General features: G+C 40.0%; 1 protein-coding gene across 4 annotated transcripts in view; it reads right to left on the bottom strand.

Moving 5' to 3' along the window:
• The window catches only part of LOC143274744 (meiotic nuclear division protein 1 homolog), an 83,390-nt gene extending 73,277 nt beyond the window's left edge, over window positions 1–10,113 (bottom strand). For 3 of the 4 annotated variants that reach the window (XR_013053303.1, XM_076578657.1, XM_076578654.1), the window contains exon 1: window positions 9,239–9,293. Coding sequence is in view for 3 of the 4 variants with exons in the window: in XM_076578657.1 (XP_076434772.1) it covers window positions 9,239–9,274 (36 nt within the window). In the remaining variant the exon portion in view is untranslated. Of the gene's footprint in view, window positions 1–9,238; window positions 9,294–10,068 lie in introns of those variants that run through there. The other variant, XM_076578655.1, reaches the window with a different exon arrangement.
• Between the last annotated feature and the right edge of the window lie 8,454 nt (window positions 10,114–18,567).

The following is an 18,567-nucleotide window of genomic DNA, read 5'->3' as shown; positions in this document are numbered from 1 at the left end:
CGGATTCAGTGCTACAGATGTGGCCAGTTTGACCACGTTGCTGCTGGATGTCTGGTGAGATTAGATCATCTCAAGCGGGATCTTCACAGACAACCTATGACGAGAAGCAACTCTTAGGTTTGGGACAACAGCCTCAAGAAACAAAAAGGCCTTTGGAAGGACTCACTGGTCACGCCAACAAAGCTGAGATCTTTATTGAGTGACAGCAAGCAGTGGCTCTCCTGGACACTGGCTCATCTGTCTCCACTGTTAGTCTTTTCACTCCAGGTATTTGAGTCACCTGGAGATTCAGCAGTTAGACAGCCTGCTGGATATTGAATGTGCTGATGGACAACAGTTGCCTTACCTTGGTTACATGGACGCTGGAATCTTAGTCCCAGACTTGATAGATAAGGCAGCTCCTTGTATCGTTTTGGTAGTCCCTGACAGCAAATATAACAGCACGGTACCTGTTCTTTTTGGAACCAACATCTTGTCAAAAACAATAGAAGGTTGCAAGGCCCAGTATGGGCAACAGTTTCTTCAGAATGCTGACATGGCAACATCTTGGTACATTGCCTTCGGGTGCATTGTGCTATGAGAGAGAAGACTGGAACGGATGAAATACTGCCTTGGGTTGGTAAAGTTGGTGAAATCTCAGCCAGTTACCATTTACCCAAATCAGAACGTGGTTGTTCAAGGTGTTGTTGATAAAGATCTGCCCTATCAGTCCACATGCGCCCTCCTGCAGCCTCATATAAACCTGGATGATGGTCTAGATGTAGCTCCAACTCTCATCAGCTACAGCTACAAGAAAAACGGGCGGGTGGACGCCAACATTGCAAATACATCAACCTACACAGTTACTCTACCTCCCAGGACTGTGTGAAATTCAGCCTGTCACAATCAACTCGCAGACAGAAGTAGGAGACTCTACACCAGGGATGCCTGTGACGCTTTCAGAGACAATTGAGATCACTTCTGAAACTCTAGCTCCAACTCTCATCAGGTACAGCTACAAGAAAAACGGGTGGCTGGACGCCAACATTGCAAATACATCAACCCACACAGTTACTCTACCTCCCGGGACTGTGTGAAATTCAGCCTGTCACCGTCGACTCACAGACAGAAGTAGGAGACTCTACATCAGGGATGCTTGTGACACTTTCAGAGACAATTGAGATCACCTCTGAAACTCTGTCACTAAAACTTGTGGATAGAGCAAAAGACCTAATCCTGCAGTACCAGGATATCTTTTCAGTGGATGAATGTGACATTGGTTTCACAGGGTGAGTGAAGCACAGGATTGAACTCAGCAATCCAGAGCCCTTCTAGAAGAGACATCATCATATTCCTCCTTCCATGTACGACGAAGTGAAGACTCATCTTCAACAACTACTTACGGCAGGAATCATCAGGAGGTCATACAGTCCATGGCCTTCACCTATTGTTCTTGTCCGACGGAAGAACGGTGCACTGAGAATGTTTGTGGATTTTAGAGAATCAAACAGACACACGGTGAAGGATTCCTACACTTTACCACGTATTGACGAAATCCTTGACTGCCTCTCAGGTTCCCACTATTTTACTGTCCTGGACATGAAAAGTGGATATTACCAGATAGAAATTGAGGAGTGCCACAAGGAAAGAACTGCACTCACAGCTGGCCCTCTGGGATTCTTTGAGTTCAGCAGGCTTGCCATGGGTCTTTGCAACAGCCCGTCAAACTACCAGAGATTGATGGAAGACAGCTTTTCAGACTACCATCACAAGATATGTCTGATTTACCTCCATGACCTCATTGTGTTCTCCAAGATCTACGAAGAACACATGGAACGCCTGGAGAAAATCTTCAAAAGAATCAGGGAATCATGTCTCAAGCTGTCGGTTGCCAAAGAAATGCAAATTCTTGGCAGAAAAGGTTGTGTTCATCGGCCACGTTGTGTCAAAGGACGGCACTGAAGCGGACCCATCCAAAGTGGAAGTCATCAGATCCTGGCCTACTCCAAGAACAGCTGAGGACAGAAGATTTTTTTTAGGATTTTACCGGAAATTCGTGAAAGGCTTCTCCAGCATCGCCGGCCACTGACAGACATGATACCAACACTGATGAAGAAAACGCACAGAAGGAAGGTGCAGACTCCATCTTCTCCCCAGAAACCATTCACATGGGGACCAGAGCTAGAGCAAGCTTTTCAACACCTGCAGGACATACTCTCTTCTCCTGTGTTAGGGTACCCAGACCTTTCGAGCTTCATACAAATGCTGTTTGTAAAGGCTTGGGGGCAGTTTGATACCAGGAGCAAGATGGATGCAAACGCGTCATCTGCTACGCCAGCCGTGGGCTCAGCAAATGGGAAAGGAACTACCCAGCACACAAACTGGAATTCTTGGCCTTGAAATGGGCTGTCACAGAAAAGTTCAAAGACTACCTTTATGGAGGAAGTTTCACGGTCTTCACGGAAAACAATCCCCTCACTTATGTCCTTACGTCAGCGAGACTGGATGCATCAGGACACCGCTGGTTGGCAGTACTGTCAGCGTATAGCTTTGACATAAAGTATAAGGCTGGTGCTGCGAATTGATGCTGATGCTCTCTCACATCTACCCAGGAAGTCTGAAATGGGACAACAATCCCCTCACTTACGTCAGCGAGACTGGATTCAACAGGACACCGCTGGTTGGCAGCACTGTCAGCGTATAACTTTGACATAAAGTATTAGCCTGGTGCTACGAATGTTGATGCTGATGCTCTCTCACGTCCACCCAGGAAATCTGAAATACCGCCAGAAACTGTCAAGAAACTCAGTGGTGCAGTCAATGTCCCCACATATGCTACATGCTGTTTGTCTGTAGATGTCACTAACATTCTGGACTCTGGTGACACAGATGATATGCAAATGACAATGCGAGACTGGAGGAAGGCACAAGGTCAGGATGTGTTTCTGTCCATCTGGTTGCCATTTGTTCGAAATAAAAAGAAGCCACGCAAGAACCAAGTTCCAGCTACACCTCCACACTTCGCTAGCTGATGTTTGGCAGAGAAGCTAGACTTCCAATAGACATAGCATTTGAAAAGAATGAACAGACAGTCACCGCATATGCCAAGGAACTGAAGGTCCCGATACGTTCCCCGTCCTCAATAAAGCTCCCAAGAGAACTTGTCCTGATGTGGTGAGAGAACCCTGCCAAACCAAACTGGAGGGGGCTACACCTTCTACGCACTGGGAAGCCAGATGGCACCCCAAGAACATCAGGCGTGGGCTTTGCCATACAAACCAAACTAGCACTGACGACAGCTTGACAGCCTTCCACGTGGGATAAACGACAGGCTGATGACCATGCGTCTGAAGCTGTCCGAGGATCACTTCTCCACAGTCATCAGCTGCTATGCCCCGACGATGACCAACCTGATGACATCAAAAAAGCTTTCTACGAGAAGCACAGCCACACCAGACAGAAAGGACAGGCTGATCATCCTTGGGAATTTCAATGCCCGCGTCAGCGTGGACTTCTCCTCGTGGCCAAAAGTCCTAGGACATCACGGCACTGGCAAGTGCAACTCCAACGGACTGCTTTCGCTCTTGTACTGCTCGCAGCATGGACTGACCATCACCAACACCCAACAAGCGGACAAGTACATGAACACATGGATGCACTCCCGCTCCAAGCAGTAGCACATGCTGGACTATGTGATTGTCCGGCAGAGGGACAAAGGTGATGTTTCCATTACACGCTGCATGAGAGGAGCAGTCTGATGGTCGGACCATCGCCTGGTACGCAGCAAGATGAACATCAGACTTGCACGCAAGCTCCAACCAGCCAGGCAGAAACTCCCAAGGAAGCTGAACATCCACCGCCTCCTATCACAAAGGACTGTGCTGCAGCAGCAAATCCAAGCATCTAAATTTCTGCATCGACTGATGTAGAAGAGGTATGGAGCACCTTTAGAGATGCTGTGTACACAGCAGCAGCTGACACACTCGGCTTTGTACAGAGGAGCCACAAAGACTGGTTTGACGAGAATGGAATCTCCAAGCTCCTGAACACACTGCATATACGGCATCAGGACCACATTTCCAATAAAGACTGCCAGAGGAAGAATAACCAGTACTTGCAAACCAAGCAACTTGTACAGAAGAGGCTGCGTGAGATGAAGAACACCTAAAATTCGGCTGTCCAGCTGATTGCGTCATTCCACGATGGCATGCAGGCGAGAGTACAGGAAAATACTGACATGTCGGATCCGTTCCCTGTGGTAAATGGAGTGAAGCAGAGCTATATCCTGGCACCCACACTGTTCTCCATGCTGATTGATGCCTTCCAAGACTGTGACCGGGGCATCTACAGTTTCGCACAGATGGCAAACTTTTCAACTTGCGGCGACTCCACGCAAGGTCAAGGGTGTTTGAGGCACTGTTGAGAGTTCCTCTTCGCTGATGACTGCGTGCTTGCTGCACACACCCATGAGGACATGCAGTTCATTATGGACAGGTTTTCAACCTCCTGCAGGTGCTTTGGACTCACCATCAGCCTCAGCAAGACTGAGTCCATGTACCAACCAGCTAGCTCATAGAACGCCAATGCCTCCCGCCCATCAACCCCCCCCCCCCCCCCCCCCGGCCCCCCATCCCCCGGAGACAAGAGATCGTCAGTCAACAAGTTTTGCTACCTGGGCAGTACCCTATGCAGCAACGCAGCCCTTGATGCAGAAGTGACGCTGCGCATCACCAAGGCCAGCTCCGCCTTTGGCAGACTCAACAACAGGCTGTGGAACAACAAAGGCATCACATTCAACAACTTGAGCAGTTTCACCAGAGATGCCTACGGAAGATCCTTGGCATAAAGTGGCAAGACAGGGTCTCCAACCTCCAGGTCCTAGAGAGGAGCGGCCTGTCCACCATCGAAAGGCTGCTGATCCAGTTGTCCGCATGACAGACAGCAGGATCCGTTCGAAGATGCTCTTGTATGGCCAGCTGAAGGAAGGCCACCACGAACTTGGAAGACCCTGCAAGCACTTCAAGGACACCTTGAAGACAAACCTCAAAGCCTGTGACATAGACATCGCTTCCTGATAAACTGATGACCGCTCTCGTTGGAGGATGCTGTGCTCTAGTGGCATAAAGACGTTTGAAAACAAGGGAACGCTGGCCATTAAGGAGAAGCGTGAGCGAAGGAAACAGGGCTCAACTTCTGGAGACGTTTTCCCTTGCAACACCTGTGGGAAGTGCTGCGCATCCAGAATCGGCCTCTTCTTCCTTATGAGGACACACACCGACAGATAAGCCTGCCTGCCTACTCATCCGTCGGTCCGACGGGAGACTCCATCATCTGTTTTTTCTTGGCGATGTCTATGTATTTTCCAACTTTTTCTTTTTCTTTTCTTCTTTTCTTTTCATTCCTAGATTAGTCTGTATGTTTTCTTTACGAGGGTAGGATGAAAACAAGCCCATAGGTTTCATTCCTTTTCCCGCAATAAAAAAAAAAAATCGATTTCTCTCTCTCTCTCTCTGTGAAGTCAAGATTTTATTTCATGATGGTAAATTGAATAAGCAACATTTAATTGCTTTTATACATCAAGACATCAGTCAAAAAAGAGAAAATATATATGAGAGAGAGAGAGAGAGAGAGAGAGAGAGAGAGAGAGAGAACGGAACGGAACAGAATGGTTTATTCACATATAGGCCTCAGCCCCAAGTGAAGGGGTTAATATGAACGTTATACAACTCAATAAGACAACATAAGCAAACAAGCATAAATGCAGATAACAAAACATAATTATATTCATTTCACGAAGTGACTATTTCTCTAAGTTTGTAAGCCTTATACAAAAACAAGGAAAAATCACGAACGTCCTTACTGTTGCTTGACGACATTAACAGACTTAATTTAAACAAAGAGGGATGTTTGTAATATTTTGCTTATATAAACATTTCACGAATATTTTCTAGCACTGGGCAACAAAGAACAAAATGCAATTCGTTTTCTTCAGATTCGTTACATAGAGGGCAGATTCGTACTAGAAGTTTTGTATCTTGAGCGAAGCACTGTCAGTTCTGATATTCCTAATCTAAATTTTGTTGTTATAAATTTCAAGTGTCTGTCCATATCTTGCAGTAGATAAGGTTTTAAATCATGTACACTACAGAAAGTTCTGTACATATCAAATCTCTCGCTGGTATGAATATGATTATTCCAAGTCTGCCATCTACAATCAATTAGCCTTTGGCGGAAAACAGATATAAAACCATTAACACTTCCAACACCCTGTTCCATCCACACAAAACCAAATCCATATTCAAACAAACAAAGACGAACCTTAGTTACCCAGTTTTTCTTTCCCTTGATATCTAAATCATACAACATTTTATAAGCCTTAGACGGTATCCTGCTATCTTCCATGTGAACAAGTTTGATCCAGTAGCGAATACAATTCAAAACAGAGTTTATATATATAAGATATCGGTTTGTTTCACCATAAACAAAGTCATTTGGCGTTCGCATATCTACTCCTAAAAATTTCTTTAAAGCCAGCAAATGAACTGATTCACAATGAAAAACAGCATTATCTAGCTGGATAGCTCAGATCCATATTGCACTATTGGTTGTATTTGGCAGTCAAAAAGCTTAAAGAATAAATTAAATGAATTATTGTTTAACATACATAATCTTTTCATTACACTTATCAAAGCATTTTTTGCTTTGCTTGCAAGTTCCTTGCAAGCAGCAACAAAACTTAAACGGGTTGAGAAGAGAATTCCTAAATATCTATACACATTAACAATAGGCATTGCAACACCATCATAAAACCATTGTTCTCTCACACTTAAATATCCACCTTTCCGAAATACTATTATGTTACTTTTAGACATATTTACCTTTAATTGAAGAGATGTTGTTGCACGCTGTAAACTATTTAATTGTGTTTGTAGGCCTATAACTGTTTCTGAAATCAAAATGATATCGTCTGCTAACAAAAGAATAAACAATTCAAAAGCATCAAGTGGAAACACAGCACCATGCCTACCATTATTAATTACTTCTATTGCTAATTCGTTTATGAATAAAGAAAAAAGAACTGGGCTGCATGCATCACCTTGTTTAACCCCAGAAGTACATGTTATATAATCTGTCAGTTTGGCACCACATCGGACTCTAGCTTTAACTACATCATACATCACCTTGTTTAACCCCAGAAGTACATGTTATATAATCTGTCAGTTTGGCACCACATCGGACTCTAGCTTTAACTACATCATACATACTTTTAATACACCTATACAATTTTCCTTTTATACCATTTTTTTTTAATAAGAACTGGCCAAAGAAGATTTCTATTTATGGAGTCAAAAGCTTTTTCAAAGTCAATAAATGCTACATACAATTTACGATTGTGTGAAAATTGTTTTTGAACTAAGGCTAGCAAAGTAAACATGTGGTCGACTGTTGAATATCCCTTCTTAAACCCAGCTTGACATTCACCTGTAATATTATTTTCTTCCACCCACTCCTGTAATCTATTATTAATGATTATTCCGAATTACTTGCTACTTACATCAGTCAAAGAAATTCCTCTGTAAATGTTTGGATTATTAATGTCGCCTTTCTTGAAAATAGGTTGAATAATAGATTCAGACCAGCTATCTGGAAATATACCATTATCGAAAAGTTTATGAAACATTTTAAAGAAAAACTGCACAACCTGTTCGTTTGCATTCTTAAATAGCTCAGCAATGATACCATCGGGACCAGCCGCCTTTGGGCATTTTAATTTTCTGAAAGCAAGTAATATTTCTTCCACAGAAATTGGACGATTGATGTATCCTTCTAACTCAACATCAGGAGTGTCACCATTTTGAATATTACTAACATCTTTTTCTAACAAGGCTTGAAAATGATGAAACCACGTATCAACTGATATGTTATTACTTGGTTGTTTTCTCTTAAACGACACTCCTCTAACAGTATCCCAGAATTCTTTCTGATTATCAACTGTTATTACAAGTTTATCTAACAAAGATTTATTGTATTGTTTTTTCTTTCTCTTAAGTAAATACTTATATTCACGTCTAGCAATCACATATTCTATATTATCTTCAACCTTTAATGTACGACGACATCTTCGAAACAGTTTCTTTGTATTCCTTTTAAAAAGTGCACATTCCTGATCAAACCAGTCATTCACTTTCTTATTACCATTGAAGGACACACGTTTCTTCATACATTCTGCACTCTCTCTAATACAGTCACTGAATTTTCTTAGAGCTTCACTTACATCAGTATCAATTAGATTAATCACTAAGTCTATTTTCATACGCATATCTTCATTACATAAAGTGGTGGTATATAGATCTGCATATTCTTCATTCCATACTATTCTATCTGTAACATAATGCTTTTCTTGTATATTGACATCACAAAGGTTATCATTTGGAAAAACAACTCGCATTGTCATTGGTAAATGGTCAGAGTCAATACGTTCAATAACAGATAATTCACATGAATCATATAACATTGTAAATAGTTCATTTGAGAAAATAAAGTAATTGATAACACTGCTTCCAGAGTCAGATATATATGTGTAGCAACCTTCAAGGTCACCTTTACACATTCCATTTAAAATGTTCAAATCTAAAGCAGTACACATATTCAATAATAATTTCCCATAATTATTCAGATTATGATCATTGGAACAACGAGTTGCATTAAAAGATTGGCTTCTGTGTTGTACATCAAAAATATCTTTTACGAAACAATCTGGAGGGATGTTTGAAGTTCTGCTATTTAGATCACCATTTAGAATAACATAAACGTCTTTCTCTAACAATAAATCGGTCAAATAGTCTTCTAGCACACTGATTCCATTGTCAATATCAAAATGAACATAAAAAGGAGAGCCTTCTGGAGGTATGTATGAACAAACATAGATGATATCTTTATCAAGTCCAAATAGTTGTTTATCAATCAAAAATACACAAACATTTGTGTATTTCGTGTCAATATGATTAAAACAAGAAAGAAATTCGTTTCTTACCAGACAAAGTAATCCACCTGATCGCCTCCCTTGCTTAGTGAATTTTACAGCTGAATTACAAAAGAGCGTATATCCTATAAATACATCAAACTGAAAATCTTCCACAAAAGTTTCAACTAAACAAACGAAATCAAATCCACAAACAAATGAAATAAAATCAGGATCGACAATTTTAGGCAGCAAACCATGCACATTCCACAACTAAAAAGAGAAGGGTCTATTTACATTTGCACGCAACACATCCTGCACGTGCTCATTCATGCTGTCAGCCGATTGCTCGGCCTCGCTGTCCTGACCTACATTGACGTGTTCATGTGAAGAACTGACATCTGTGACAGGAAAACACACAAACGGTGCTTTGTTAACTTTGTACCTCTTCTCAATAGGAGAAAAACAGTGCAGTTCAACTGGCCTGCCATTACCCTATCTTGATTCCTGTAGTGTGTCCTGACTGCCAAGAAAGAATTTCTTGCCGTCTATAAGGAGATGGTCGTAAATCATTGTGGCTCTTTTCCCCTCATTTCTGGCCTTCTTCAGATGAGGGGAAAGTTTATGCCTAATCTCCCTCACATGGTATGAGAAGTCTTCCCCCACAAATAAATTACTGCCCTGCAGTTTCTTTTTGACTTTCAGGATCTGTACTTTATCTTTGTAAAAACAACACCTCACAATGATGGGGGAGTCAGGTCTGCCATTCAAACGGTGGACCCGGTCCAGTTCAACGTGCTGACTCATATCCAGTGTGTCAGTAAGAAGGTCCTGCACCTTTCCCTCACACTGGTCATTTGTTTCGTTTTGATCCCTGCTTATCCCATAGAAAATGAGGTTATTTCTTTTAGATCTACCCTCTAGGTCACCAGTCTTCATTTCTAATTGATTAATCTTGGACATGAGATCTGAATTGACCTTGGCTAGATCCTCATTCTCCTTTCTGAGTACCCTCACTTCCTCCCTCAAATCTTTTATGCCATCTGACAAAGTGCAATACTGCTCACTCATTTCCTTCATAGATTGTTCCATGACAGAGACTTTAGTGTTCATTTCACAGAACTTACTGTCCAAGGACTGGAGCATGTCGAAGACATCAGCAAGGGTAGGTTGCTGTAAAGAGGAAGTTGTCTGCCCGCTGCTGTCGGAAGTTGTGGTCCTGTCCGTGCTGGCCCTGCGTCCGGCGCTGCCCAGCCTGGTCTGCCTCAGGCCATCCGTCTTGGATCCGGGTCCAGGGTTCTGCTCTACGTCTCCACATCTCAACAGCAAACTGCCCCAGAACAAAAGGGTGAGGAGCAGGCCAAGGGTGACACCGTGAGAGAGAGAGAGAGAGAGAGAGAGAGAGAAGAAACAAACAGATGAAAAGCAACAACAACAAAATGCATACACACACACACACACACACACACACACACAAGAATGTTGTGATAAAGAAATACACAATTGCATTTCTATTTCACACACACACACACCGGGCGCGCGCGCACACACACACACACACACACACACACACACATACAATTGAACACAAATGCTCTGACACAATTACACCATGCCCGTCCCACCCACATGCACATATTCCCTCATATAGTACAAAATCCTTGCCAACACCAGCATATACAATACATTTACAATTTATAACAGATCAAGATTTTTACTGTTTTTCAATGAGGTAATTCTTCAGATTTTTCTTAAACACGTTTTTATTCACAGTACTTTTTAGTGTGGGTGGAATATTATTCAATAAATGTCCACCAGAATACAGAAAGCTGGATTTGTAAAGGTTGTTTCTTGGTCTGGGTATGCAGAGCATATGGTTGTGTCTGTGTTCATTAGTTTTAAAAGTGTCTGCAATCTTTTTTGGAGAATTCCCATACATAACATTATGCATGCAAACAGCTTGTTGTGAAAAGATGATATGTTGTTCTTTATAGTCCATTGGGGTCTGGGAGTTCGATTTTAAGAATACTATTTTCAGTGCTCTTTTATACATTCGGTGAATAAACTTCATGTTTGAGAGGCTACAGCTGTGCCATAAATCTGACACATAATCGATTACTGGCAGAATAAGTGCACAGAAGAAGAGCTTTCGTAAATGGATATTACGACCTTGCACTGAGTCTGGTAAGTAACGGTTGACTGTGCAGAGAGAGTGTCTTAATATTATTATTAGAAGTACGGTTGTGTGTGGCCGGGAAATTACACAAAACACTTTAGTTTTAAAGTTGATATTAAAATTGAGTATTTTGTTAAACTAATAACACGTAGAGCCAAGTACAAGTACTTTTAAACGTCGTATGAAGTGAAAAGGACTTATTCTTGAGAAAAGTCAAGACTGGAAATTTATACGTTTCATCTAGGGTATTAACTCTCATGGTTTAATATTTTAAACTGTGAATTCCGACTGATTTTGTCAAACTTGACATTTTTATGGCAGTTTGGGGCACAATCCAGTTAGTGATGAGGCGTTCACAAATCTTTCTCTGAATAAATATTTAATGGTCTCCTCACACATACACCCACACATGCATAACATATATGCACCAAACATGCAGTTTCACAGATGTGAAAGCACAGTCAAATACACATAAACGTACATGAGCCCCAACACACACACACCCACACACACTACCCTGTTGACTTATTTATTTATCTATTTATTTATTTATTATTATTATTATTACTACTACTACTACTACCCCCCTTTTTTTTATATTATAATTATTATTTATTTATTTATTTACTTATTTATGTACGCATATCTATTATATATTCACCTTTTTTTTCAAGGTCTGACTAAGCGCATTGGGTTACGCTGCTGGTCAGGCATCTGCTTGGCAGATGTGGTGTAGCGTATATGGATTTGTCCGAATGCAGTGACACCTCCTTGAGCTACTGAAACTGAACTGAAACTGGTCTCCTTCTCCTACTTTCCATCACATATTATCGTGTATTGTCGATTGAATATAAGATTGAACAGGCAGGTCAGCGAGGAATATGAGCACGCGCTTTGAATATGTATAAATATGTGCATGCAGTTCTCAGCCAATAGATCTATAAAGTCTACTCATAGTATTGAGACCACTTGGGCGAATGAACATAGTGAAAGCCCTGTACACTAAGAGTAAAACACACAAGCTTTTTATGTATAATTTCAAAATGTAATGTTTAAGATGAGAAAGATCAGTTTAAAGCAAATTACCCCCCCCCCCCCCCCCTAGCATTAATTACAGATTTTTTTTATTTTTTTATTTTTTTTACTATCTGCACCAAAGACATGCACCAGAAATATAACTTCCATGTTTTTGTGCCAATCCCAGAGGTGCAATATTTTAAACAAGATGTCTGGAAAGAACTGAATTTTTCCTATTTTTATGCCAAATTTGCAGAGAAAATGGCAATGTTAAAGTTTACCACGGACACACACACACACACAGACAACCGAACACCGGGTTAAAACATAGACTTACTTTGTTTACACGAGTCAAAAAACCGTAAAGCCCCTGGCTCTGACGGTATTATTGTGAACTATATAAAAACTCAAATGAGCAAGTTATTTAGCTTTTCGTCAAGTTGTTTAATGTTCTGTTTGATAAAGGTATTTTCCCCAAAACCGGGACAGTCTATTATTTTGCCATTGTATAAAAAGGGTGATGTCAAAGATCCCAATAATTATAGAGGTATATCCCTGAGTAATATTAGTAATAAATTGTTTAGTGTAGACTGCAGACTACAGGAATATGTTCAGTTTTCTTATAATTGTAAATCATATGTGGCCTTCATCGACTTTGAAAAGGCTTTTGATTCTTTCTGTAAACAGGAATTTACTTTGGCCTATTTTGATAAGAAATGGTATAGAGGGAAACTACACAGGTGTATTCGGAGTATAATGTAAAATGTAGTTAGATGTGGAGCAAAGCAAGGTGATGCGTGCAGTCCAATATCATTTTCTCTTTTTATTAATGAATTGGCGATAGAAATACTCAATCATGGAAGACACGGTGCCACTATTTCTTATGATGTATTTGAACTGTTTATTATTTTGCTGGCTGACGACGTTATTTCATTATCCGAGACTGTTGTTGGTCTGTAGAATCAATTAAATATCTTACATCAAACTGCCACATCTCTTCAGTTGAAGGTTAATATGGAAAAAAGTAACATTGTATTTCGAAAGGGTGGATTCTTAGGTGCAAGGGAAAAATGGCTTTACAGTGCCTGTTTAAATGTGTATGAGTATTTAGGGATATTTTTTTTTACTACATGTTTAAGCTTTGTTTCAGCTTGCGATTATCTCGCTGGTAGGGCAAAAATTGTGTTGTTACGTATCATGAAAAGACTCTTTATTAAATAATACTTCCATGAAACTTTCTGAAAATGTTTGACTTTCAAGTGTAACCAGTTGTGCAATATGGTTCAGAGTTGTGGGGTTTAAACAATGCTACGTTTCATTGTGAATCTGTGCATCTATTTGCTTTGAAGAAGTTTTTGGGTGTTGATATACGTACACCTAATGACCTTGTATATGGCAACACTAATAAATGCCCAATAGTTGTAAATTCTGCTGTTCAGTACATACGATAGTGGCTTAGATTAGTACAAATGGATGAAATTAGAATACAAATGAAAACTTACAAAATGTTGTTTAATTTGGATTCTAGAGGAATGAAAAATTGGGTAACGCATTTTGTCTGTGTGAAAATGGTTTTTGCAAAGTTGGTTCAATCAAGGTGCGGGTAGCATAAATGATTTTATTAAAATTTTCCGTCAATGTTTAATTGATTGTAGATGGCAAACATAGAATGAGCATGTTCAAAACAGCAATAGTTTTAATATGTATAGAACATTTTGCGGACTACATGATATGAAACCTTATTTGACGTTAAACATGGACAAATATTTGAGAATAATAATACAAAATTTAGGCTGGATGTGTTCGAGTCTGGCTGCACATCGTTCCAGATACAGGGAATCTGATGTTGATGATTTGATTTGCCTAGTATGCCAGAAAGAGAAAGAAGATAAAGTGTATTTAGTTTTGAGCTGTTCAGCTCTTAAAGGGTTAAGAGAAAGATATCTTCCAGCTAGATATTACTGACAACCTTGTATATTCATGTTGTGCTTATTGATGTCGTCCAAAAGGCAAAATGATATATGGAATTTGTCCATTTTCCTGCACAAAGCATTTAAATTTAGAGAAGTTGCAACCTCATAATATGTTTTGCTAATGTATCTGTGTTTCATGTAATTTTGGTTTTCTTGTGTTTCTCAAACAAATGCGATGCAACAAATGTTGTTTGTGTACTCCTTCATAGGAGCTATGGCCTGATGAATAAATCATACGTATCCGTATCTCTCTCTATATATATATAGATAGATAGACAGATGTATCCAAACAGCCAAGATGAACACCACCAAAAACAAAAAAAACAAAAACAAAAAAGTATAGTTTTGAGATTGAGGATTGTGTTGTGTGTTTGTGTACATGTGTTCACATACACACACACATATATATATATATATATGGAAATACATGTTTCACAAACAAGTAGGAAGAAGAAAACATTTTAGTTAGAAAACTTTATTTATTTCCTCTTTATAATTATTTCACAACAACAACAATTGGTTTATAGAAAACAGAATAAAACAACAAAGCAGTTCACTTTTACAATGCACACTTTTGACTTGTTAAAAGTTATTGATCCCATAGCCTTTTCCAGCCATCATGGCAGTCAGTTCACATCCACTGTGTCTTGGGCTTGGCATAGGAAGATGGGGCCCAATCCTCTCTGTCTGCCCTTTTAAACTTTCTCAACAGAAGCCAGGTATCTTGGATAGAATGAGGAAAATCAGAGTAAAGTGCCTTTCCCCAAGGATATAATATATTGCTGGAATGGGGCCTCAAACCCTGATCACTGTATAGTCTTATAGTATTACCAACAGTTGTTTTGTGATAGAAATAAGACAATATGTGGAAGAAAAAACAAACATCAAACAAAAACCAGTATGGTAATTTCTGAAGGTTAGTACCTATATTTCTTTTTTTTTTTTCTTTTTCTTTCTTTCTTTTTTTTTTACAGTGCACACAATATACTTATATAAACTGTTGCAAATATGATGACACACGGCAGAAAAGGAAACAATGAACGTCAACCATAAAGCTGTATGGAATGTCTCAGGATGAGTGCTTAAAGGCCACTTTATGTCTGGACTCATTTAATGAAAACAGATGCTTAAGATAGGGATATAAAGACTGTAAACAGAATGTAAGAGTTTTGAAGGTAATGGAAACAAGAAAAAATAACGTGCACATATAAAAAATTATGCTGAGGACCAAGTATGTATGTTAACAATTTTGTGATCCACAATTATCTGACCAGTTTGCTACAGAAATAAGAAAATACCAAGCATGCACCTATAATTGGAGATTCATCAGCTTGATGTTGACAATGTAATAGTAAGACACCTTTTTCACTTTAACCTCTACAATGCCAAGCATTATTTTGACTTGTGCTACCTGTTTGCCAGGTGGTTCTGGGTTGTGGAGGGTAATGATTAACAAAAAATTCTAGAAAGTAAAGCATACATAAGCCATACTTGTCTGAAAGAAAAATGAACAGGTTATCAAATTCTGACAGAAGTTCATTCAACACAATGATTGTACATGTCCTTCAATTGTAACTCCTGCCTGTGTCACATCCACTCACTTCATGCTCATTTTCAGACAGTATCAAAGAATCAAAGAGGTTAACAAAGACCCAGTTGGCCCACAATGCAGCAGGGAGGGGGTGGGGGTAAGCACTGTTCAGAATTTCGCCCGAGCATGCCTTTCTAAAAAAAACCCAACCAAGCTGTACACATAATTCACGACTTGCAGAAAACTGTTCACCACCCTTCATCATGGCCTCCTTCCTTCCCTGCCCTGAATAAGTGGGTGGTTTGTACTTGAGGTCAACTCTAGGTCAATGACAGAGCTGAACTGACTCATGCTCTGCTTTCTCATCATTCAACATTCAGTCACATCAAGTGAAACATCCAGCAAGATTTAGCCACACCTGACACTCACTTCATTGTTGTCAATGACTTTTGTAGCTTCTGCAACATATCTGATGACAAAATCTCATTTCCTTTTTAGTTGGAATACACTAGTGTTTCCTGCCACTAAGGTTGTGGTTCATCATCAACCAACATAGTGATTTGCTGTGGCTCCTCATGGATATTTGAAGCAGACATATCAAGCTTTCTGACTGCTGGCTATTAGGGCACATCAATTTTGAAAGAGAACTGTGAAAAATCCTGAAATGATGCTGATGTATATATACATAATGGGGCAAATAGCAAAGCATATCTTATGACATATATATATATATATATATATATATATATATATATATATATACGTCATGGAGCACTGAAGAGGCAAATACCATATATCATCATATTTCAACAATATCTGTAGACACATTCTTCTGAATGGTAAGTTCAACAGTTACAGAACATATTTCTTATAAAAACCTGATGTAAGCAACCCAAGGTTATGTTAATATGCCAAGTTCATCAAATGAGTCAGTAAAACAGGTATGTTGCTTTGCCACATAATACTTAAATGATCAAAAAGATACATTCTATCAGTATGGCTTGATCTGATGCCCCAAAAGTATCATCATATATATAGTATCTATCTGTCTCTCTCTCTATATATATAAATTCTTTTTAGCTTTTCAGTTTTACGGTTATTTCATAACATCATCACCACACACATATGCACACATATTGCAAGCTGCCTTTTTGTTATGTTGAAAAAAGATACCAATAACCAAACTCTGCTGCATTTAAAATAGATACGAATCTTATGTGGCTTAACTCACTCGCTACCATTGTCCGCATATGCGGACATCGTCGGAGAAAGCGTTGGATGCCAATGTCCGCGTATGCGGACTTGGATTTTTAAAAGTCGTACTGTCGGAGTGACGCGTCGGATGCGAAAATCAAAAGCAGATGTGATATCTTACGTCACCTCTGGTCAGCTTTTCATTCACACACGCTGCGTGTGTGTCGCGATAAGCTCAACCGCAGTTGATAACAAAGCGTGCCCCCTGTCAGCTTTGTAAGTTGTTTGACAAGATGGCGTCACGGCGAAGTGTTCGTCACGGTCGGAGAGGTGAAATGTTACTCAGCGTCGAAGATGCTTTGGAAATGATCCAAACTGAAGGCTCTGATGTCGAAGGAGATAATGTTGATTCTTCGGACAGTGAATTTGAACCAGATCCCGATGAACTAGAAATAGATTCGGCCGCTGAAGAGAGTTTACAATGGAGAGGAAAGTGAGGAACATTTGCCAGCAGATGAGACAGACACAGACGACGAAACCACTGAGGAAACGGACGATTTTGCAAGTGTTTTCACCAGTGATTGGACTGACAATTTTTCCTTTTTCCCTCTTGCACATCCCTTCACTGGCATACCAGGTTTGTCAGCTGACTGGCCAGTCAACACCCAGCCGGTTGAGTTTTTTTCTTTGTTTTTTGATTTTCATTATGTAGAGACAATATTTTTTTTTGTATGTGTGAATTTCAACTTTCTTCACCACCTGTTCATACTTCATTGCATGCACTAGGTCTTCAGTTCCTCAAATAGTGTTAGAATGTGATGTGGAACATGTTGGTGTACCTTTCTGATGGGTGCAAAAATGCTAAAAAATACACAAAATATGGATACCGCGATCAACATCAAGATGGTGAGTAAACACTTTGATTTTGCACACATATGGAACAACATTCCTTGCATACATATACTAAATATCAATTGTCTGGGTGTTTATTTGTTTTTTTTACAATTTTTTTCCCATCCTATACAAACCCTAGGTTTTCAGGGATTGGCAAGGGAAAAACTCTTGGCATGGAGTGAGTTAATCTGATAGATGAAGTGATTTTTATTCACTGAATATTATTCATATAATTTCAAGTAGTCTTTACACTGTGGCTTACTTGTTTTCGTACTAGCATTGTTATAGAGTGTGTGTGTGTGTGTGTGTGTGTGTGTGTGTGTGTGTGTACAAATGATTTGCATCATATATTTTACTTCCCCCCTCACTATCCCTTCAACCAGTTTTTACCCCCCACCCCACCCCCTCACCCCCTCCTATCCCCCAATTTCAGATAATTAGAAATCAAGTTTTTGCTGGACAAAGTTTTGGACGCTGATTTGCATGAGAGGCAAACCCACTTTTCATGCCCACTGCATACGGTCCAGTTAGCAAAATATTATTGTCTTCCATCTGGCATATGTTCATTTAATCATTTAAACAGGATGATTATAATCCAGACACATTAAACTAACCATTGAGAGTCTGTTTATGTTCACTGAGTAGGTCAGGTCAGGTCATTAGATCTGCTACTGGTAACCTGTAATCCAGTACAACCTGTTCAGGGTCGGGTTGCCGGCGACTAAACCGGCACTCCCACCGCTCCCTTCCGGGACTGGTGAGGCGGGTGGCTAGACACCCTTATGGAGATCCATAAAAGGGCGTCGGCTCAGGAGAGCCACCGACGGCCATCTAGCTCCAC

This window comes from Babylonia areolata, chromosome 29 (genome assembly GCF_041734735.1).
Source record: "Babylonia areolata isolate BAREFJ2019XMU chromosome 29, ASM4173473v1, whole genome shotgun sequence".
Taxonomy (NCBI): domain Eukaryota; kingdom Metazoa; phylum Mollusca; class Gastropoda; order Neogastropoda; family Buccinidae; genus Babylonia; species Babylonia areolata.
The sequence above is the reverse complement of the archived record's forward strand: the minus strand, read 5'-3'. Positions and strand labels throughout refer to the sequence as shown.